This window comes from Emydura macquarii, unplaced genomic scaffold (genome assembly GCF_026122565.2).
Source record: "Emydura macquarii macquarii isolate MOO-44397 ecotype Brisbane River unplaced genomic scaffold, CSIRO-AGI_Emac_v2 contig_212, whole genome shotgun sequence".
NCBI lineage: Eukaryota > Metazoa > Chordata > Testudines > Chelidae > Emydura > Emydura macquarii.
In genome coordinates, this window is record NW_027130349.1 from 13,141,959 (window position 1) to 13,165,232 (window position 23,274).

The window sequence follows — 23,274 nt, forward strand, 5'->3', positions numbered from 1 at the left end:
CATCCTAAACCCAGAGGACATTTTGGTGGGGAAATGCAAGAAGCAATTTTACCAGATTCTGAAATTTCCTTTCATATTTGAAAAGTAACCCTTGATCCTGCAAGTATTTTTGCATGTGCTTAACTATAAGCATGAGATAGTCACCTCAACTTTAGGAAAGTTAAGAATTGAGGAATGGACCCTCAAATGCTATCTTTCTTCCTTAATTTGGGCCCTTAATTTAAATAGATAGAAAAATTTTAAAAAATTCGATAAATTCCCTCTTCCATCATTTGGAGGACACACAAAACCAATGTACTGGCAAGCAGCGGACATTGAACACCTATTGACACTTGAAAGTGCAGGAATGTTACTCTCAGTGTTACTTCAGCTGGAAACACTATTTTTCACTTTGTCCTAAAATGTGGTGGATTGTTAAAACACCTACTGATTTTTGGATATACTTGCATTTCAGTGGTGGATGAAGTAATTCCTGTTATTGATATATAACTGGTCATGTACTTTTGAAACCAATTGCAAGAAAGACACTATATAATTGTAAAATATTAAGAATTTTTAACAGGACCTAGGGCACTTCATTACAAGGTGATAAAGCAGACGTTCTCATTTGATGCAAGGATCAATAGAGTGAATGGGATTACAGCAGTATGTCTACTATGAGCCTGATTCTGCTACTATTGAAGTCAATGGCAAATTTCTGTTTGTATAGTGCAGGATCGCATCCTTAATTCTCAGTTTTAGATGGATCTAGTTCTTTCATGGAAGTGTGTTGTCTTTTTCCAATGAAAAATAGTGCAAGACTATAAAGGCTTCCTAAATATATATTGACAGGGGTGTTTATTAAATTGTTGGACATGCAAAGATCTTTCATAAATACAAGTCCCTTTCTCTTACCCAAAACTAAAAAATGTTGCTAATTAGGTCTCAACACTAAGGAGTATAGAGACACTACCTTCCTCCACTTCTTAATAAAATAGGCTATAAATAGTGTTGTCTTTTAATATATTATTGGTCAAAGAAAACATTACATGCCAAGAAATGATGACATGCTGCTATATGGCTACTACAAAATCTAGAGAAACAGTATTAGCTGGTATAGAGAATCATTACTATCCTATTGAAGACATTGACAAATCAAGAGGTCTGATTTGATACTATAAATAGCAGTAAGGCATATTTTTATCTTAAGTATTGCACCCAGGCCATTAGTGTTGCCATTTAGAAACCTCTTGTTCCTACCTCACACAAACTAATCTCTTAATAGACAGATTGAAAATTTCACTAAGTATTACAGCAGAAAATTGATGAGATGATGGAGGAAGCACACAGTGGAGGAAGCTGGGACAAAGCATAGGTATTTGTAACACTGAGAAGACAAAGTAGTCTGTCTTTATCCAAGATTTCTTGTGTGTATGGCCACCCTTACCATTCAAGATGACAGAGCCTGACTTTAAGTACCATCCACCACTATACAGCAATTGAAGCAGTATGAGTTGTTGTAAAGTACTACTATTATTAACATTTGGGTACAGAGCAAGAGGGAGAACAAACCTGAATATATATTTTGTCCATTATTTTCTAACACCTCCAGGTCAGAAGTCCAGTTCCATAATTAAGCTGTGAATGGGGGAAGCTGAGTGTGTGTGTATGAGTGAGTGGAAGTTTTGTTTTAGTGTATGAGAACTTGAGAGTATGGAGATGGAAAGCTTGCATGCCTGTATGAGGGGATTGCATGAATATGTGGGCACTGGTTCTATCTTTTATTAAGGGTAAAACAGTTTATGCCTCAACTAGCCCCTCTAACTGCTGTGCCTCATTTGGCAGCTGTTGGGGGCAAAGCTCTGGGTCTGGGATGGGAAGTCATGTTTTTATGAGAGAGGAGGTTTTTGAGTGTATAGGAAGCTGGGAGGCGGACTGATGGGGCTGTCTATATGACCTGTGGGGGAAGAAAGAGTTGTGAAGAAAGGGTGGCTGATGGCTGTGTGTTGGTACAAGGGAGAGGGCTGGTGGGGATGAGGGGATGGCTGGGTGTGTGAGGGGAGGTCTGGGGAGGGAGTTTACACAAGGTGTCTGGGTGTAAGGGAAGGAGTTGAAGGGGGAGTGGTGGGAGGCTGTGTGTGAGGGAAGGGATGCGCAACAACATTGTCCAGGGGGGCTGAGAGGGTGGCTTTGTGCACCAAGGAGCAGGTGGTGTCTGTGGGGGGCTGTGACGTGCGAGGGGATAGCCGGCAGGCTCTGTGGGAGGGGATGGTTGCGAGCCTGCCCGTGTGGGCCGAGGGCCTCCCCTCCCCGCTGCTCGGTGCCTGCGCGGTGGGCTTGCGCTGGGGTATTTACGGTAAGGTGGACGCGGCGGTGGCAGCTCCGCGTCAGGTGATCTGAGGCGAGAGGACAGAGAGCGGAGCCGCCTGGAGCCGAGGAGGAAAATGCAAGATGGGCCGACGGGGCCGTGAGGGGCTCCCCGCCGCCCCCTCCCCCTCCCCGCCCGCAGCCCGGCAGCGCAGGGCCAGCGGCGAGCGCTGAGGCCAGCCCGGCCGCCCTCGAGCCCGTCCCCGGCAGGGGCACCCGAGCCATGGGGCTCTGCTACAGCCTGCGCCCGCGGCTCTTCGGGGACTCCGGCGGAGGCGGCGGCGGCGGCTCCATCTCCAGCGCCGCCTCGGAGCCCGAGCAGCCCGCCGAGCACACGGGCCCCCCGCCGCCGCCGCAGCCGGGCCCGCCCGGGGGCCCTCGGGGAGGCAGCTGCTGCGGGCAGCCGGCGGCCGGGGGCTCGCTCGGCGCCGCAGACAAGCCCGCGGGAGAGGCGGACGGGCCGCCGCCGCTGCTGCTGCAGAACGGAGGCGGCAACGGGGCGGCCCCTGAGCGGCCGCCGCTGCCCAAGCCCGGCGGTGGCGGTGGCGGCGGCAAACAGCCCCGGCAGCCCCCCCAGCCGGCCGCGCTGCAGAGACCCTGGGAGAAGCTGCGCCTGGAGGAGCGGGAGGCGGAGAAGGAGGCGAGGAAAGTCAGCAAGAGCATCGACCGGGCGCTGAAGGAGCAGAAGCGGGAGTACAAGCAGACGCACCGCCTGCTGCTGCTGGGTAAGGGTGCGAGGCAGAGCCGGGCCGCCCCCGCGGGCGGCAGGTGCCCAGCCGGGCTCCCAGCCAGCCTTTCTGGCGTCCCCCATAGTCCCTCCTTTGTCTCGCCTTCTTCCTCCTCCTCTCCCATCAGGAGCCCTTCCTCTCCCTCCTTTCCTCTCCACACACAGCTCTGCTCCCCCCCCCCTCTGCTTTCTCCTTTCCCCCTCCCCCAGGTTGCTCGCCCGCTCTCTTGTTTTCCTAGCCAGCCTTTCCACCTTTTCTTCTCTTGCCCGGGGTCCCTCCCCTCTCCCGGCCGGGATCTGGAAACGTTTTTTGCAATGGAGAATGTGATTTGTAACTAGCCCTATAAAAGGCGAGCTGCTCCACCCAGGCGGCAGAGCAGAAGTGATGTTGAGACGGGAACTAGGAGGCTTCATTTTCAGCTGGGAGGAGACGTGCGTGGTATGCGGCGTGTGTCTGTGTTGTCTAGCCGAAAAGTAAACGGCACTTGTGCTGGCATCTCAGGAATCCGAAAATCCGATGCGAGGCAGATGAAAATGGCTTTGAATAAAAAACGTGATCTGTCAAAGAGCCTCCTTTTTGCTACTGTGTGTGGCACACGCAGTGTGATAGTATGGGGTTGTAGCTCCTAATAGGCTGACTGCTGAAGTGCTAGAAAATAACGGATTGGTTATTTAGGGAAGGACTAGGGCATATGAGGGAAAGTCATTTGGGGTGGGTCTGCATAGCCTGTAACATATATTTGTTCCAAAGATAGTGCTTCAACTACCTATTTAAAAAAAACAAAACCCTCAAGGTGACTTTTTTTTTTTTTCTGAAATACTATGTGCTTCTTGCCTCTGCTCTTCAGAGATATTAGTTAATAGGCGTCTCTAGAGGCTTAATCCCAGCTATACCCCTGTGGTTTTTATACTGTATGTGTATCTAATACAATCTAATTTCCTGCAGGAAATGGAATAGTCGGACTGCAGTTAGTTTTTGTTTTAATGGTCTAAGGAAAGGGGTTTGGGCACTTTCTGAGCATGACCACAGATCTCATTTCTGTTAGTGTTGAAATACTGATTTTTATTTTTTATTTTTTAAAGGGGATACAGCTATGTGTTGGCTTGGATTGCTACATTCCAGCCTGTGGATAGATATACAGCTGTGCTTTCATATTGTTAGGCGATTCCTTCATTTGCCTTTTGGGGGAGGAGGAAACAAAACAATGTAATATGGCAGTCTCCAAGATACTTCCTTATGTTAAAGTGTAGTTGATGTTTGCCAGAATAGTATCACTCAAATTCTAAAAATAAACCACACACTTTATTATTGTCTGGAAGTTTGTAGTATATAGAGCACAGCTGGTAATTAATGGGGGAAATTCCCACTGTTTGGAATACAATACTCTATATAAAAATAAGAGAGTGGCCCCTACCATACACTTCACCTGTTCAACATCAGTGCTTAAGCTTTTAACATTTATATCTTGTTAAGATAAATAGATTTTTTTTTCTTAGTTGTAGAACAGTGTGGTTGATAGTGACTGCTTCTTCTGTTCACATTGCTGAACTGTAGCTTGCCTTAAAGAGCAGTGTAATTGTTTGAGCAAAAAGTCTCTGGCAAATAAGTGGAGTGAGTGTGTGGTCTGTAATGTAGCGGTAATCAAATAGTAAACCAGAGAAACAAAAAGCCCTTCCCCCCCCCCCTTCTTTCCCTGCCCATTAAACTGATACCTCTACTAGAAATATCAGCTCAGCACTTCAAAAACCTGAATAGTGATTGTAGTCTAATGTGCAGTTCTTCCTGTTCTCAAATTAGGGAGGAGGGGGGATGTGTGCTGCTGTCCTAGGCCCTGATCCATCAAAGATTTAAGCATGTGCTTAAGTTTGTGCACTTTGATGCCCTACTGTAGTCAAGTGGACTACTTGCAGCATATAAAGTTTATTGTGTCTAAGTCTTTTAGGAACTGGACCTAAGAAATTGGTATTGTCTCCTCCCTCATTTGGGACAGGTAAAGCTGCAGGTGCCTTGTGTTGCTATTGATATTCAGATTCTGCAGCAAAGAATAAGTGAGAACTGCTTATGTCTAAATTAATAACTGAAAAAACATTCCTCTAAACCCTCTCTATATCAAAGAAACAGTAACAGACAAAACACTTCCCCCACCCCTTTGCAGTTCACTTTTCAGGTACCTAAGGTAAATTTGTTCAAGATCTGTCTGACCCATCTTAACCTTTTTCCTTGTATATTCTTTTTATAAAATCCTGTTTATAAAAAGATTCTATCAACTTGAAATATGGCTGACTTTAAAATAACTGTAGATATTTTTCCTGCCCCTGAAGTCCTCTCACCAAGATATTTGCTTTTACATTCATCTTTTCCTATTTACAAAAATACTCTTCTGCTGTGTGAAAGATCATTTCAAAAGAGGAAACTGCCTGTACAAGAGAAACCCTGACATTGACTAGATACCAAGTGCTTTCAGATACCAAAGAAAACAAGCAAAATAGAGAAATATTTCCCTCTGTTCTTTTATTTATAGTAATCATGCTTTAAAAAAAAAAAGTCTGAAAATTGTGTAAGACCCTCAGAGGTAATAGCAAGGGTTGTTTTTTTTTTATATTTCTGAACAAATGCATTAGAAATCTCATTTTAACATTAATTCCTCAGTCCTTTAATCAGTTTGACACCTGCGAATCCCTTGTTCCTCCAGGTGAATGCAAGGAATCACCTGGATGGATCCAGCTGCAAGATTGGGGTTTAAATTAATTATATTTTAAGGAGTCACTGACAGTTCAAAAAGCAAAAAAGGGTGTGGGAGATAAAACCCAGTTTTATTGTGTAAAATCACTTGCCAAATTGCACTTGAGTAAAAGAAATAAATACCTTGTTTTATATAGCTCTTTACATGTTCAAAACAACTTTTTTGCCATGTACATTTCACACTAGAGGCATGCAGCACTATTTAATGCAATAATCCTTAGTTTCTTCTGTGTTAACCAAAACCAGTCAGAGCCTTCTGTCCTTGGATATATAAATTATGATTGCTGGAAGTCTTAACTGTGTGTGTTTAATTTTTATATATATAAAATAATATTAAAACAATTAAAAAAATTATATTAAAAAAAATTTTTTTTTTGCTATTTGCAATTCTGAGGTATTTCTGTGTGTTGGTGATTTGTTTTCTTTAACACTTTTATTATGTGAAAAAATCATGTGGTAATGAGTATCTTGTGTTACACAGGCCACCTTGAGCCCTTCAGTAGATAAACACATCAGCATTTTTGATACATTGAAATGTAATGCATAATTCTGAAACGGTGTTGGCATTGTGAGATAGAGGTAGGATCATCTGGGCATCTCTCTCCAGATTAATTCCATGCCATTGTGGGAGGCCTCAGGCATTGGTGCACCTCAGTTCCTCCTGTTCTCTGCCTGTAGCACATACATTTGTTTCTTGGGGTTTATAATACTTCGGTCTAATACTGATTGCTGGGCTTACTGCAGAGGTGGCTGGCAAGGTTTACTGACCTCTAATGTACAGAAGGTCAGATTTGATTATCAAAAGCCCTTCTGCCCTTAAACTTTATGATTCTATGAGGATGTCATATATAATTTCTGACAGTTCATGTGATGTTGCTTTTTCATTTAAATTGGGCATGTTTTGATTATTCAGTTACCAAAGTAATTTATAAGTAGAACTTTTAAATTTGATACTTTTATGTACCAATAGTCATTTGTGCATGTTGTAATTATTTAGTCACAGAAGTTCTTCGGTCTCCATTTCTACTTCATGAATGGAGAATTCAGCACGGAGTTCTCACCCACATCATTGTTCTAAAGGCTTATTGACACACAAAGTTGCACTAAAATAACTATTGTAACTACACCTTTTTGGGTTTTTTTGGTAAAGTGAATGGATTTAAATCATTTTTTTTAATCAGGCAGGAAATATTGATTTAAATAATTGCTTTTAATCTTGTTTTGCATTTGAACTTCCTAGCTGTTTTTGTAAAGTAAATTAATTCTCATTGGTTGGTATTAATACATGCAGATTTACAACTAGATATAGCCTTTACAATAAATGTGATTGTATTTCTTACTTTCCAAGAGAATACATTATATCTATACACATTTCTTTAAGCAATTACATAGTTGAACATAGATTTATTCAGCTTATTCATTTTTACTTTTTTAGAAAATGATGAATGATGCATTGCTTATTTACTAGGCAGTGCTTTTTTACAGGTGTTTGTCAAGCTGTGTTTGAATTCCAATGTCCATTCAATTAAAAATGTACAAAAGCAGCATTTTAAGGTTTGGATTTTTTAATTCAATAAAACTACCATAAATGCACTGGATGCATAGGAAAACAAAGTTGATCAAAACAAAATTTGTATTTAAAACTGATTGATTAAGCAAAAGTATTGAGTTTGGTATTGAATTGATGGATTGTTTCTGATCACCATGGGCCAGGTTCCCAAAGGTATTGAGGTGCCCAAAGATGCAGGTAGATGCCTAGTGAGATTTTCAGAAATGCTTAAATAGTTTAGCTGCCTAGCTCCTGCTGAAATCCATGAGAGTTAGCCACCCAATCTGTAACTTTGGGCACCTAAATATCTTTTAAAATCTCATAGACTTGAAGGCCAGGAGGGACTGTCATGATCATCTAGTCTGATTTTCATCATATTGCAGGCCATAGAACCTCTGGCGAAGAAAGTCCTCAAATCTTGACTTAAAAACTTCAGGTTACAGAGAATCCTCCACTTACACCTGGTCTGCACTACAAAATTAAGTTGGTATAACTACATTGTTCAGGGGTGTAGGAAAAAAATCCACACCCCGGAGCGACACAGTTAAACCAACCTAGTCCCCAGTGTACACAGCGGTCCCGTCGACCTAGCTACTGTCTCAGGAAGTTGAATTACTTATGCTCACGGGTGATAGGGTTGTCAATTTTGGTTTGATACATTCTTGGAGGTTTCATCACATGACAATCTTTAATTAAAGATTAATCTTTAATTCCTGGAGACTCCAGAACAATCCTGAAGTGTTGGCACCCTAGGGAAACCCCTCCCATCTGCATAGGTAGCGTCTGTGTAGACAAGCCCTTACTCTAGTTCAAACCAGCAAATGACCCGGCCCATGCTGCAACCGAAGGCGAAAACCCCCTTGTATCTCTACCCATCTGATCTAGGAGAAAATTCCTTCCTGACTCCAAATATGGTTAACTGACTAGTAATTCTCATCCTCTCCCATCCAGTTTTTATTCATGTATTGGAAGAGGAGAACAAGCTTTCCTTTTCAACTCTGAATTCGTTTCTCAACTTTGAAGAATGAAGAAAACATTCTCTTTGCACCTATTAGCTAAACTGAGACCAAGTAATTAAGGAAAAAAACTGTCCACCCTCTTATTCAGTGCAAATATAGGTCTTGACCTTCATCATTAAACCAGAAGTTGGCTCCTCTAGTACATGCCTGTTTAAATGCCTCTCTGACTGTATTGTTGGGCTTTTACTAAACTTCTGTACTCCTAAAAAGCAATAGCATGTGCTGTAACTGGATTAATTGGAAGCATCATGTCTGACTTTCTGTGGAATATCAATTACACATTCTTGTTGGTAGAGCACTGCATATTGTGTCACTAGACTAATTATCTTATTGTTGTTGTGTGCTGATAGATTCAGGAGCCATTGTATGCAGGCAATTATAGTTAGGCCTGAACGTACACGTGTCAGGAACAGAATTTCTTAGGTCTCTCAGTTAAAGGTCTGTTATGGGTTTCACTATCCTATTAAAGCAAATGGCTCTTGAAGCAACCAAATCTTTCATGTCATTCTGGCATCTAACCAAATGCTGTGCTTTAGGATATTATGTTAAGTGCTATACAAACAAAGGAGAAGTGGTGGTCCTTGTCCTGAACATCTTAGGACCTAACTAGATGAGACACATTAAGGGATTTTTAAAAGCCAATAAGCAGTGTGCTCAGGACAGTGATAGGTGCACATGGTTTTAGTTTCTTTTTAATTAATTGGCTTGTGTAAGCTACTCAAACTGATCCTTGATCTAATCATTTAGTTTCTTTTGCTTTTGACCACTGATTACTTGTACTCAACCCTTGCCTAATTAACCTATTTCCAATTGTTTTGCCTGTTTTTTTTTTAAAGAAGTTTTAACCTTTTATTAAAAAAAGTCTTCACCCTTACTGCCCTCTTCCATATGCACTAATTTTTGGAGAATGTGCATCTGCTCTGAAGAGACAGATCCTACTCGTAGTATGCTATGGATTCAGATTTCTACATAATAATTTCCTAAAAATGTCAAAATATTCCTTTGATGGAATTTATAAGCTTACATGAGAATCTGATGCACTATTGTGTTGCTTTTTATGTAGCTTTCAGCAGGACCCAAGCATAATTTTTTTGGGCCCAGTACAAACTTGTAACATGAGCCCCCTCCCACACACATACCACAATCCCTCATCCCATACATACAATCTCCTGAACCATGAAAAAAGTTTGAATTCTGAAATTACCGTTACATATTCTACATCTCTGAAAAATGTCCCCCATTGCTATTTTTGTTTAACATAACACCCAGCCTGAGAGTCCTACAAGTTTGCTGACTATTTTGTAACTTTTGGTCATTATAAAGGTATTATAATCTGTCAATGTCTTGGTTTTTTTATTCTAATGGACCAATGTGACTGCAAACATTTTATAATTAGGCCAATTAACTTTAAAGCTTTATTTTTCTGGCCTTTTTCGTTGCAAAATCATGAATTAGCCCCCCTAAGTCAATTTCTCTTGCAAGTTCACACGCAACAGACAAGATAGCTAGGTGGCTTAACCATTCTTGCCCCATTGTAGAATGCCTGCAGTTTTTGATGAGTGCTAGCTTCCTGAAACTTCTTTCAGCTTCTGCCACAGTCACAGGCAGTGTACAAAAAATCCATAGGGCTATGCACACTTCACTGAAAATTAGTTGCAGTTGTTTTTTGTAAATCTCATTTAATAAGATAAGTGGGGGGTAGTTCATATTCTTTTCCAAAAGTAGACATGAAGATTTTTTTCAGGTGCAACATTTCGCAAGGAAAATTCTCAGAAAGATCTGTAGGATACTTGTGAAATAGATATCTAGAAGCTTCTTCCAGTTCCCCAGGCTCTTTGAAAAGACAATCAGATAGTGTAGCACTACTGTCTCCTGCTTCTTGTAAACCTTCTGAATGTAGTGGTGCTAATGGTGATACTACTTGACTATCTTCAAGCATTAGATTGGAGTCACATGATGCATGTTCTGGCAGCTTTTCTTTGTCATCAATTGCCAGTGCCACAGTCTCCATATTGAAATAGTTTTCATCTTGATTTTGTTCATCTGCTTCCCTAGTTGTATATTGCCTGACTGCAGAAAGACTTTATCTGATTTGAAAAACTGGAGGATAGATTGGTGTCCTTTAACTTCTTTTAGTTCCCTTTCTTTTATCTCCTTACATTTCTGGCTGCCTGATTTGTATTTATAGCCACCACCAGACATGGCAGTATCGGGGGTGTGTGTGAGAATGTGAGTGAATTAGACACTTACTCACATATATTTTGGGCCTGCAAATCCTACCAGAAGAAAAAGCAGCACTGGCTCCCACTGTCTTATGGTGCTTTGCTTTGCCTCCCCCAGCTGTCCCTCCCTCCTCGAGATGCACAAGGAACTCTGGGACTAGTAGTTCTTGAGCTTGATATGATAGACCATGTCAGAGAGAGGAGCACAAATCTCTCTGTGTCTCAGTCTCAAACTACAAGTCCTAGTTTAACAGCACAAGCACACACTCTCTGTTCTAAAGAAGGGCCTGGGCTGGGCCAGGAGGCCCAGCAACTTACTGTTCAAAATGTTTCTTGAGACTGCTCTAACACTGCTTCTTGTTGGCTCCAGCAAATCTCACGAGATCTGGACGATAGATACAGGGAAATAAGTTTCTATAAATATCCTCAGGCATGATCTACAATTTAGCCCAATTTTTTCCTCATGGTAATGGGGGTTGCAGCCTGGGCCAGGCCCCCCAGGGCCTCTGGGCCCCAGTAAAGTGTACCCTTTTCCCCCCTACCCCCATTTGGGGGCCCTGGCTTCCAGTAGCTAAGATTGCAAAGTGATTTTAAAATATTTAAGGGGGTGTTTGGGAAGTACATGTAAGCTTCATGTAAAACTTAAAAGTTATAGGAAAATGATTCAGGAGAAGAGCTTTATATTTTTAAGATAATTTAAAAAACTTTTCCTCAGTATAAGAGACCTTCTTGTGGTATTTCAATCATGTATATGTCTTCTAGATTTGCCCAAATAATAGTAGTAGTAATCTAGCATCACACTTCATAAATTAAACTGCACAACATTTTTGAGCGGCTTTACAGAAATATATCATACAACTTCTAGACATAAATTGATAGGAAAGATAAGTAATGGAATTACCAGTGACCCTTTAGGGCAATTATCTGGTGAGAAACCCAGCACCCTGTCCAGCTTGTGGGAAAAGGGAAGTGCTGAAGTTTTTATTAGAATGTTTTCCATAGTTTCTTCTTATCAGCCTCTAATGATTAGTTGCCTGATTAAATTTTGACAACTCCATGCATCATCTGGCTGGTGTAAGGAAGGAATAATTTTCTTCTCCTCTTCCTTAATTTTCAGAACCTCCTGACTGCAATGATATAGAGTATCTTTTTCTCAAACTTTCTCTCAACCTTATTTATTTTGGTGGTATACACCTGTGAATATGCTACCATTTTTGTCTGCTTCTGCTGGGGGTAACAGTGGATAAAAAGCTGGATATGAGTCAGCAGTGTGCCCTGGTTGCCAAGAAGGCTAATAGCATATTGGGCTGCATTAATAGGAGCATTGCCAGCAGATCGCGGGAAGTGATTATTCCCATCTATTCGGCATTGGTGAGGCCGCATTCGGAGTATTGTGTCCAGTTTTGGGCCCCCCGCTACAAAAAGGATGTGGACAAGTTGGAGAGAGTCCAGCGGAGGACAACAGAAATGATTAGGGCTGGAGCACAAGACTTAGGAGGAGAGGCTGAGGGAACTAGGCTTGTTTAGTCTGCAGAATAGAAGAATGAGGTGGGATTTGATAGCAGCCTTTAACTACCTGAAAGGGGGTTCTAGGGAGGATGGGGCTAGGCTGTTCTCAGTGGTGGCAGATGACAGAACAAGGAGCAACGGTCTCAAGTTGCAGTGGGGGAGGTCTAGGTTGGACATTAGGAGATCGTTTTTCACTAGGAGGGTGGTGAAGCACTGGAATGGGTTACCTAGGGAGGTGGTGGAATCTCCATCTTTAGAGGTTTTTAAGGTGCGGCTTGACAAAGCCCTGGCTGGGATGATATAGCTGAGGTTAGTCCTGCTTTGAGCAGGGGGTTGGACTAGATGACCTCCTGAGATCCCTTCCAACTCTGATTCTATGCTGCAGATTATTGCTTTCCCAATCAGCAAAATGACAATGAAATGATTCTCTTCAGCAGCAGTGCTGTCCCTAGGGTTCTGAGTAGTAGCAATGGGACTCACCAGTTTTGCCACCTTTCTTCTGTTGATGCTTAGGAAGTCCTGAGCAGAAGCAGCAGAGGCACTTGAGCTATCTCTAGTCAGCTGAGGTTAGCATTCCATCATTTAACATTTAGAAAGCTTGATTTCCACCTATAACAAAATGTATTCTTTAAAAGAAAACAACTGCAGAAATTTGTCACTTTCCACAGGATGAATGTATTTTTCAAGCTCTATACATATTGATTCTATTTTATACATGAATAAACTGAGGCACGGAACAAATGCTGCTTAACTAAGATCATGCTGCAGGTGGTGTTGGGTCAGGAATAGAATCCTAAAATCTCAATCCCCTTTTCTAACCATAAAAGATACAGGGTTCTGTATCCGGGAGAGAATGTACTTCATTAACATATATATTTTTTTTTAAAAAAAGCAAACAGTAATCCCCCTTTGCATTGTGTAATAATCCTCCTTTGCAGTAAATAGTTTTCAGTTGCTTGATTATTTTTTTATAAGATACTGTAGATAAAAATGCTGAAATACATCATTTGAAAGAACAATAATATGGGGCAGTATATCTTTAATTCCACAGACAGAAGGTCTGTCAGTCACAAGCTTGTTTTGTCTTATGACCTGTAATTCTTTGCAGCATTATGAGCTTGCACATTTTACTTTAGTGGCCAAAGGAAATCGTTAGAACAAAAATTATTTCTTAAGCCAGTAAGAGGCTTAGCCTTCATCCAAAAAAACAAAAACACACAAGGTAGTGAAGGGTAAAATCTGTAAGAATATCATTGCAAAGCAAATTGACCTGCAGTGATTGATACTATCCTTTTTAACATTGCACGCTTGTATGTTAAAATCCTTTTTATGCTGCTTCTGCACATAAGACTGTAAAATTACAAATCAAGGAATTAAGATACTTTACATTTTTCTTAATAAACTGTATTAAGCAGATTGCCTAAGTATATCTAATTCAGTCTATGAGGCTTCAAAGGGTGGGACCAGAACTGATAGGCAGGATTAAATATATTTTGTAAGTCTATATTCACTACTTTTTGTGTCTGCCTGCATGATGATTAGTTTTTGCGTGCAAACCGTCAAAAGACAAGACCCCTGTCTTGGAATGTAATAATAGTCATTTTGAGGCAAAACTTGATGAACCACTGCATTGTAGCTTTTCATGCTCTGAAGTAGCTGTATTTAAAATAAATGGTCAACACTAGTATTTTTAAAATTGATCAATTACAAAAAATCTAGTTCTGGATAGAGCACTTTCTAAAGCAGCTGTCTTCATTTTTGTGTTCCTTTTTTAAGTCCTAAGGATTTTTCTCTTACCTGATGTTTTATAATTTACATGTGGGAATAGTGAAACTGATTTATACATAATGTTTAAATGCACAAAGTAAACACATTTGGGGAGGAAAATAGGCTGCATTTTGGTAACTTATTTCAATTCTAGTTATATCAGGCGTTAGTTGCAATTTACAGAAGATATGCAACTTTCAAACACCAGTTGGTGGGGGTGATTAAGTTGATAGTGTCCCTTTAAGAAAGAAACAGCTCTTCTGAGAAACAAATTCAAAATCATTGTCTCACTGGCGTCTTGAAACTGTGAGGAAGCAAAACATTCCATTCATAGTATGGTTTAGTACACACAGTGGAGGTAAGCAACAAGCTTGAAAATATTTGCAATAACAATGTGGTGATAAATCAGAACACTACTCTTTGTGCATAGTATTTCTATTGTAACATTCAAAGGGAAAATCTTTGGTTACAGATGCAATATATTCCATATTTCATTATCGCATTTTGATAGATAGGATAATGAGGTTTTTCTAGTATGAAGAATAAAGTCTATAATACATTGCAGAAGGCATAACCATAGAATATTGTCCTTTTGAGCAAATGTAGCTTAATACAAAGCAACTTGCTTTTTTATTCTTCTTTAAAAATAGGATGAATTTTGGACATGGTGTTGCAGCAGAGTTGTTGGACACAACTCTTCCAGTTATGAAGACCCAGTCATTCTATGACCTTAGAAATGAGTTTAGAATAGACTTCAATGGTATTTGGAGTTAGAATGCAGTAGTTTTACAATGTAGTTTTTTGTTTTTATTTTTTAAAGAAGGGTCAGTGACTATCAGAAATTGTGCTGTGTGGCATTAAGATACTTGCAATGTCCAGTAGATTTTTGCAGCAGGAGTGTTGACTGACTAGACTTCGAAGTGTTCCAGAGTATCACATTCCCACATGTCAGAGGCTTCACTCATCGACTGGATTTAGTGGATTTTTGAAGTGGATTTTTTGTTTTTCCAAATGTTGGACTTTTGTGTTACAAAATTCAGGCGTATGTGGTTGTAAGTGTCTGACAGGAAACGCTGTACCTGCTTTGGGCTTGCTATTTCTTGTCCCATTTAAAAAAATTGGACACACTTGGCTATTGTTTACATCCTTATGATGTGCTTGGCATTACAAAAGACAAATGGCAGTTTTTTCTTCAGTATCTTCCGGCATCCTCGGTGTGTAGTGTTCATTTATTTCAGTCTTATGCTGGTAAGTTGAGGCTTCTGAGTATCATGTTGATGGATTTAGCTTCTTGTTCTGTGTAATGTTTCTCTAGTTTGCCCTCTTTTTCTCTTTCCTGATGGTGTCCACATTACTTGTCATGGAAGTCATGTTGGTTGCATTGCATTCTTAAAGTGTCCCCTAAATATGCCTGTCATTCTCTTACCATATTTGATGCTTTAGATTGGCTTGCTCTAGTTGCCAGTTCTGATGTTGTAAGAAATTATTTCCAATGGACTCTGAATACCTTCCACAGGCATTTATTTTGGAAGGAGTTGATATTATCCATTTCTGTTGTGGACTTCCATGATTCTACTCCATAAAGAAGGATAGACATGATGCCAATATTAATTTATATTTTGTGTCAGTGCCAACCATGTTACTTTCCAAATTTTTTCAAATGTATGAAAGTTGTTCGCTGTTTTTGATGATTGCTATCTAGTATGGTATTACCATCACTGCACATCTCACTGCTTAGATAGGTAAAACAACTGACTTCTTCTTGTGTGTCTTTGTCCACTCTAATAGTTATTTTTGGGACATCAATAACCATATTTTTTTTGCTATTGATGAACAAATCAGCTTGTTTTGCTTTGTCTTTTCTTCTATTAAGCAATGTGGTGAGCTAAGCAGGACACACATTTCTAGTAGTTCATTTGGGCTTGGCCTTTTAAAATGCGCCTTTAAAATATTCTGCTCATCTTCTCCTTTTGTTGTTCTGTACTGAGTCTTTCCATTTTCATCTTTTCTAGGTTCTCCAGGATTGCTAAAATTTGTTGTTTGTTTTTTATAACAAGGTTGTAAGGTCACCTCTTTGGGTAGCATCTTCAGCCTCTTGACATTTTCTATGAGTATATATGCCCTTTTATCTCTTCTAGCACTCCTTTTTACCTCTCTGTCTAGTCTCTATTCTGCTTGTCACGTCACATCTTAGCATTCGTGAGTTTTTGCTTTATGCTTTTCATTGCTGCCTATGTAGCATTGCTAATCCATTCTTTGCTTTTAGATTTCACTGTTACTAGAACGGTTGACTGTCTAAATAGCACCCTGATTTCCTGCAGACTGTCTTGGTTTTCTTCTGTTAACTCCATTAGAGTTAGAGAATGCTGAATCTGTTCTTAAGTTCAAGCTGAAAAGCTTTTGTTGTATTTGAATCTTTTGAATGGTGCACTGTCAGTGGTTGGTCTTCTTTTAACCTTCTTCATCCTCTTTAACTTCATCGTCAGTTTAGTGAAGATTATAGTCACTGCCCACATCATGTTCTCCAGGAACGGGTAGTACATGGTAGACATGAAGGTAGCAAAGCAATCCTGTTGTTGAATGAAGCCGAGCAGGTGCACTGACTGAGTGGGAATCAGTCAAAGAAAGAATTATCAGAGCTCACTTTCAGACTAGTTTGATTTCAAATTCTGTCAGACATTGCTATGCACCAACAAATAAAAAGTCAGACGAGGAAAAAGATACTTTTTATGATTTATTACAGGATATGTTAACCAAGGCCCCAAAATATATCATAGTTACTATGAGTGATTTTTAACTCAAAGGTTGGAAGTAAAATGAAGGGTTAGTGACCAAAAGCTTGGACAAGAACCAAAACTGTGAATGACTAGTAGAAATTTGCAGTGTGAGCAACCTAGTGATAAGGTGGAACAATGTTTCCTCATAAAGAAATCCATAAAATGACATGGAACTCCCCAGATGGTACTACAAAAGACAGTTCGCTTCCCTGAAGAATTTGCTACCTAAAAACAACAGAGAAGACAGGACACACTGAGAAGATATAGGCAAAGGAATAACTTGTTCATGCATATGTATTTTATGAATCTAGTACTTTTGAGCATCACAGAATATAATCTATTTAATACAGATACATTAGGAAAACTTATTTCTCTAGGAAAATTTAGTATCTTTGTAGAAATCTTATTCTTGGTGTATTCAGTCAGAACACCAAATGGTAGAAGTACTTATTCATAAAATGTGTGCATTGTTCATGCTCATTAACTGTGGCTGTCCATTACATCAATATTGTAATGTCACACAAAGTCCTGGATTGACTTATAACATAACAAAATGAAACAGTACAATGCACTAATTATAAAAGGAAATGGTACCAAAATACTGGTTTTAGTAGACATTCTTATCAGCTGAAACCGGAAATTTCCAGTGATTTGTGCAGTGCTTGTTGGATCTGATCCAGTGAAATGTGGGCATTACTACTTTTTTGAGCTTGGCAGAATTCGATGATGATTTTAGAATTTTGATGGATAATACAGACTTACTTTTAAACACTTTTTAAAATTTTAATTACTTCAGTAGCCCAAAATCATGAGTTTTAAGCATTTTTTTCTATTTATCGATTTTAATTTTCACGGTCATAGCAAACTAATTTGTGGGTGGGTCAGACAGTGATTATTTAATGACAATTGATGTGGAGAATCAAACGTTAAAGCTTTCTTTTTGTAACAAGCCTAAAACAGTCTAAATCACAGAATTTTGCCCAGTCTTCAGTTTCCACAGCTGGAGTTTGGGGGTGGAAGGAGAGAATCTTTGGCCTTTTAAATAAATAAATAAAAATACTGGTACTGGAATGTATAATTTTTTTGCTAGAGCCAGAAGAGGATTCAAGATTTTGAAAGCTCTTTAAATTTGAGCTTCTGTCCTTATTGTAGTCTAAAACGTTAAGCTGCTCAAGTTGGTCTTTGGAGAGGCATGTGCAGCGTTTGTCTTAAACTTTTCTGAACAGACTGATCTTTCCGCAGATGCTGACATTACTGACACTACAAGTGCATGTAATACCACATTGGACATGACAGACAGTGACTAAGTTTCATTTCTTCAGTATTCAAATGCTGTTTCATTGCCTAAATTGTACCCTGAGACATTAGTTTGTGTTTTACCTTTTATTTCTTTGTAACAAATTCTAACTTTTATGCCTCGTTACTTGTAATCACCTAAAATCTATCTTTCTGTAGTTAATGAATTTGTTTTATTTTATCTAAACCAGTGTGTGCTTGGATTGAAGTGTTTGGAAGCTTTCAGATAACAGGGTTTGTGCATATCATTGTCTACTCATGAAGTGACCGACTTTCTATGAGCTTGTACTGCACAGAAGAACAGAGCCGGGCAGTACAAGATGCACATTTCTGGGGACAGTTCTGGGACTGGGAATTTTCTGATGTCACTCTGCAATACAATTTAGGAGTGGCTGGATAGAAGCACTCATAATTCAGCTGGGAGTGACTTTTGCATGCTAGAGGCTGTATGTAAACAGACCAGGAGTGGTTGTTCTCATAGCGAAGCAGTGCAAAAGGTACCCCAATTGGAGAGTTGAGGGGACATAGCTGTTCAATCATCCAGATTGTACCCTGGGGAATGTCACCTCCCTCCTTAGAGTACTACATCAGCACTCCTGCTGAGTGATGCTTGACCAGCTGCAAGGACCCTGACAAGGAGGATGAGCTCTTTGTTGTAGGAGAAGCCACCATACTGCTGAATGGCTCTTGCCCAAGGATGGCCCATGCATTGCTAGATGGTGAGTGATGGAGCAGGCTATGACAAAGAGCTTATGCAGTTGCAGGGTTGCTGACACCTGATCCCTGCAGGCGCAAGGTGCAGGGAGGTTGCGTTGTTGCCGACTGCTCCCAAGTGGATTTTTAAAATTTGTTTCAGTGCATCAGCTGAAATGGATATTTACCAATGTCTATTTAAATTGAATCCTGCTGAATTTACTTAGCTACTTCTACAAGTGATCTGTAGAATGACATTTCTGCAGATATTAACTGTTCACACTATTGCTTTGTCTATTGAAAATCCCCCATTGTAGTTACCGTGTATACTCATCAACTGAAATAATTTTGGTGCAAATAGAACTATTAATCTTCCTTTGATTTAATACGTTAGCCAAATAATCAATAATAAAAAAAAACAGCTGCCTCAGCCACTTTCCATATTAATTTTATGTACAATTAACCAGTTGTTTTGTTTTGCAAAACTAAAATTGAGGCTGATATGGATGTGGATTGTACTTTATCTGACTCATCACAGCTGAAGGAGAGCAAAAATAGATACATTTTTTGGCCCACTTCTTGTTGTTTACTTCTCCTACCATCCCCCCCAAAAACCTTAAAAACAATGGTTGCTGTTTTTGCATTATTCTCTTTCTCTGAAAGATCTTATCTAGCACATCTTTTTGATTAAGTTAAAATTAATTTTCAGTGCTTTCAAATGGGAGTTAAATATTGTTCAATCCGTTCTGAATTATGAAGCTGCCAATATAGCAATTTCCCTTATGACTTGTTACATTTTTAGTTGTGATGTGCTAAAGCCATTCGCAGGTCTAATGGTATGTCAATAGTACTGTGAGTGCTACAAACTCTAGATTTTGCCTGCTCCCTTCATAACTCTGTATTTTAGTTCACTGTCCAACCAGCCCATGGCTCTATTGGCTTCCACTTCTGAATGCTTTTTCTTATAGTGCCCCTACTCTGCTTCACCCTACCTTCAATACAAGGGCTTATTTACACATTAACTTTTTTTTTACTTTTTTAAATTATAATGAAGTAGGGCACTCTTAATCTGAGAGAAGTGTCCACAGATATTTGCACAGAAATAGCTAAAGGTGTGAATTATAATGAATTTACTTTAATTTTTCTGTCCAGTTACAACATAGATAAACCATAACACATCTCATTTTCTTTGATGTAGAACAAACTTCTTATTCTGCATTTGACTTTATATCAATTGTTGTGTAGTAATTACAGAAACAGATTCTTCTGAGTTGGTACAAAGGGAAATGCTACAGTAGTTTTCACAAAACATAAGGTTTCACTAGTCATTGGGAACAAAGTGCTATGGAACACAGACATCCTTGATTCTAGCTATCAGTACAAGCTGTAAAATGGGATATTGCCCCACAAGTCTAACAAAGGAAGTTCTGTCAGTAAGACTTTGTCTAAGTTCACAAGTTGTGCCACTTGAATTACACCCATATAGTAAAACATCAAACAGCTAACTGAAATAGTTATACCTCTACAAAACCTGTAGACTATGTCTAAGCTCATAAGCTCGCTAGCAAGACCATTGAAGTCTATCGTATCAGTCTTGCGGGGAAAAAACTTCTATCCTTGATGATTCTAGGTTATTTTAACTGTTTTTGTTTTTAAAGGTGCTCAAGCATAAGAAGTTAAAGAATTAGATTGCTGCGCTAGGTTCTGGTCTTAAAGACGTTTAAAGAGGTGAACGTTTTTCAAAGATGCATTGAACAGTTAAATAATTCTGTACCAGTTGACTGTGAAATCTCTTAACTCTAATAATGTGTGAATGTCTAATCGGACATAAACTCTTCCAAAAATATATCCTCTTTATTCCTGTTATCCACTGATTGTTCATTATGGGATTGCTCTTCAGTGAGGGTTGTGATGAAACTTTAAAAAGTTGTCACAAATAGGAAACATCACGAACGACTGCAGAGAAAACAGAGGCCCATTGGAAGCTTGAGTGCTAATGTTTTTATTTTGAGAAATGAGTGTTAATTGTTCCTTGGTTTAGTTCTTGTTTTTTACGTTTAGCTTTTGACTGTGGGGAAAACCCTGTGTTGTGTATTCCCATTCAGTGAATTTAGCATTCTTAAAAGGTGCTTGGCAGCTCTGGAAACCTGAAGTCTTTTGTTTGCCTAATGGGTACAGTTAAGGCAGTTCAAACTTACTAATCGCTTCATCTTTGACACAGGCTTTGTCTTCATGGGGGGGGGGAAAACGGTGTGTTCTTAATGCATGTTAGCTACCTCAATGTAGAATCTTAGTGAGATAGGGCTGGTTGTAGTTTTTTCATTTGTGTGAAAACTAACTTGCCTTCTCTTCAGTAGGATTGTAAATCAAGTTAGCTAACTTGTGTTAAGAATATACTCTCCTCTTTCGCCTTCCCCCTCCCCCCCTAACTGAAGACACGCACAATTACAGAGGGATCAAAGGTAGTCAAATTTCATGCAAATCAGTCTTGAGCTTCTCTACTGAGACAGTCAAAAAAAATAATGGTGACTTTTGTGATACGAGCGCTTGTCAATTGCCTGAGGACTAAAACAATTAACTCCTTTCTTACCAGCCAGTGAACAGCCCTCAAATGTTAACAGCCATTTCAATACAGAATTTGCAGGTTGTGTAAGTAGGGTCTGGTCTACACTGGCAACGGAGGTTGATGTAACGTCACTTAGGTTGATCTCCGAAAGCCTGCGTCTACACTGGCACGGCAGTTCCGTCGACTTAAACCGCGGCAAAAGGCGACGTAATAAAACTACCTCCGCAAGTGGCGTAGTGCCTAATTTGAATTTATTGGGTCGATTTTTTGCATCAGTGTAGACAGAGTGTAATGTAATTTGACGTTAATGGCCTCCTGGAGGTATCCCACAATGCCCCGTTGTGACCGCTCTGGACATTAGCACTCTGCTGTTACATGGTCACACTACCTGGAAATGACCCCTCCCCTCATGCCCTGAGAAAATTTGAATGTTCATTTCCTGTGCAGCTTATGGAGAAAGCTTTGTTGCTATACTCCTCATGGCTACTGTAAGGCCCAAATGTGCTCCAGCATGGAGTTGATCAGAGGTCTTAGATCTCATCGGTCTGTGGGGTGATGAATCCATTATGGCTCAGCTCAGAGCCAGCAAAAGGAATTTAGACATTTACGGGAAGATATCCCAGGGTATGCTGAAGAAGGGGCACAACAGGGACGCACAGCAGTGCCGCATGAAGATCAAGGAGCTGCGGCAGTCATATCAGAAAGCCAGGGAAGCTAACAACCGTTAGCTCCTCGTCAAAAACATGCCGCTTCTATGAGGAGCTGCATGCAATTCTCGGTGGCGACCCCACCACGGTGCCACCCCACAGCATCAATACCTCCGCTAGATCACAGTCCATGGACAACGATGAGGACTCTGTGGACAAGGAGGAGGCTGAGGAGAGCAGGGTGCAGGAGAGCAGGGTGTCCATTCTCCCAGACAGTCAGTCAGGACTTATTCCAGACCCCAGAGCAGTCCAGCAGCACACAAGACAGCAATAATGATCCCAGGGAAGGCACATCTGGTGAGTTTTTCTTTTTTTTCTTTTTTTTTTTTTCCTTCTTCTTCTTCTTCTTAGCAGTTCTGTCCTTTTTAAATGGGGGTGGGGGGGCCCAGGAAGGGGATTTCAGTGTTTAGCAGACTTTACTGGGGGGTTACCCCTGGAACAGATTATTTATGTGCAGAGATATGCTCCGAGAATCATCAGTTGATATCTCAGGGAAACTTTCATGTAGATAATCTGTTATCCTTCGCACAAGGTTTCGGGGGAGGGCAGCCTTGTTCCTTCCTACCCGGTAGGATACTTTGCCACACCACAGCGGCATAAGGGCCAGGCTGGTACCCGGCTGCATGCAGCAAATCTTCTCTTTCCTCATGCGTTACCCTCAGGAGACTGATATCGCTCTAGGTCACCTAGGGAATACGGCACATGTTTAAAATACCAGAGCTATACAGCAGATACCCTGTACCTCTGTATTCCCCATTGAAGTGTCCTACCAAGTCACTTTAATGATTTTGATTTGGTTTCAGAAGAGACTATAAACCTCCTCGTGCTGTCCGCAGATCCCATGGCCACCTCGTGACAAAACGGTCATCCAAATTAAACCATGTTGCCCAGGCACCCCTCTAATACAGGGCATTTTTAAATAATTTTTTTAAAGATCATTAATCCTCTTTATAGTACAGTGAAGTGCCCCTGGCTTATCATCTCCATAACATCACATCGAGCCGACCCTTCTGGGATGTTAGGAATGGAATGAGGGTCTGGTTTTGCCTTGTGCACTACAAGAGGAGTATTTTATACATTGTTTCAGTTGTTTCATTTTCTTCGGTCTACTAACAGTGGCAACCTTGTGAATTTATTTTCGTTCTGTAGACACTTTGGCCTTGGCCCAACCCTCTAGAAATGCTGTGGAAAAACTATCACATATTACAAAGGCGGGGGAAATCAAGAGATGACATGTTTGTAGCAGAAGTCTATTGATGGCCCTGCACACTTTAATCACGGCAGCGCCCACGGTAGATTTACTGACTCCAAATTGATTCCCAACCGACCGGTAACAGTCGGGGGTTGCCAGCT

General features: G+C 40.3%; 1 protein-coding gene across 1 annotated transcript in view; it reads left to right on the top strand.

The window, feature by feature from the left end:
• The first annotated feature begins 2,315 nt into the window (after positions 1-2,315).
• GNAL (G protein subunit alpha L) overlaps positions 2,316-23,274 on the top strand; it is a 304,035-nt gene continuing 283,076 nt past the window's right edge. Inside the window, exon 1 of the mRNA XM_067547866.1 lies at positions 2,316-3,071. Coding sequence (XP_067403967.1) covers positions 2,570-3,071 — 502 coding nt within the window. The 5' untranslated portion in view covers positions 2,316-2,569. The remainder of the gene's footprint in view (positions 3,072-23,274) is intronic.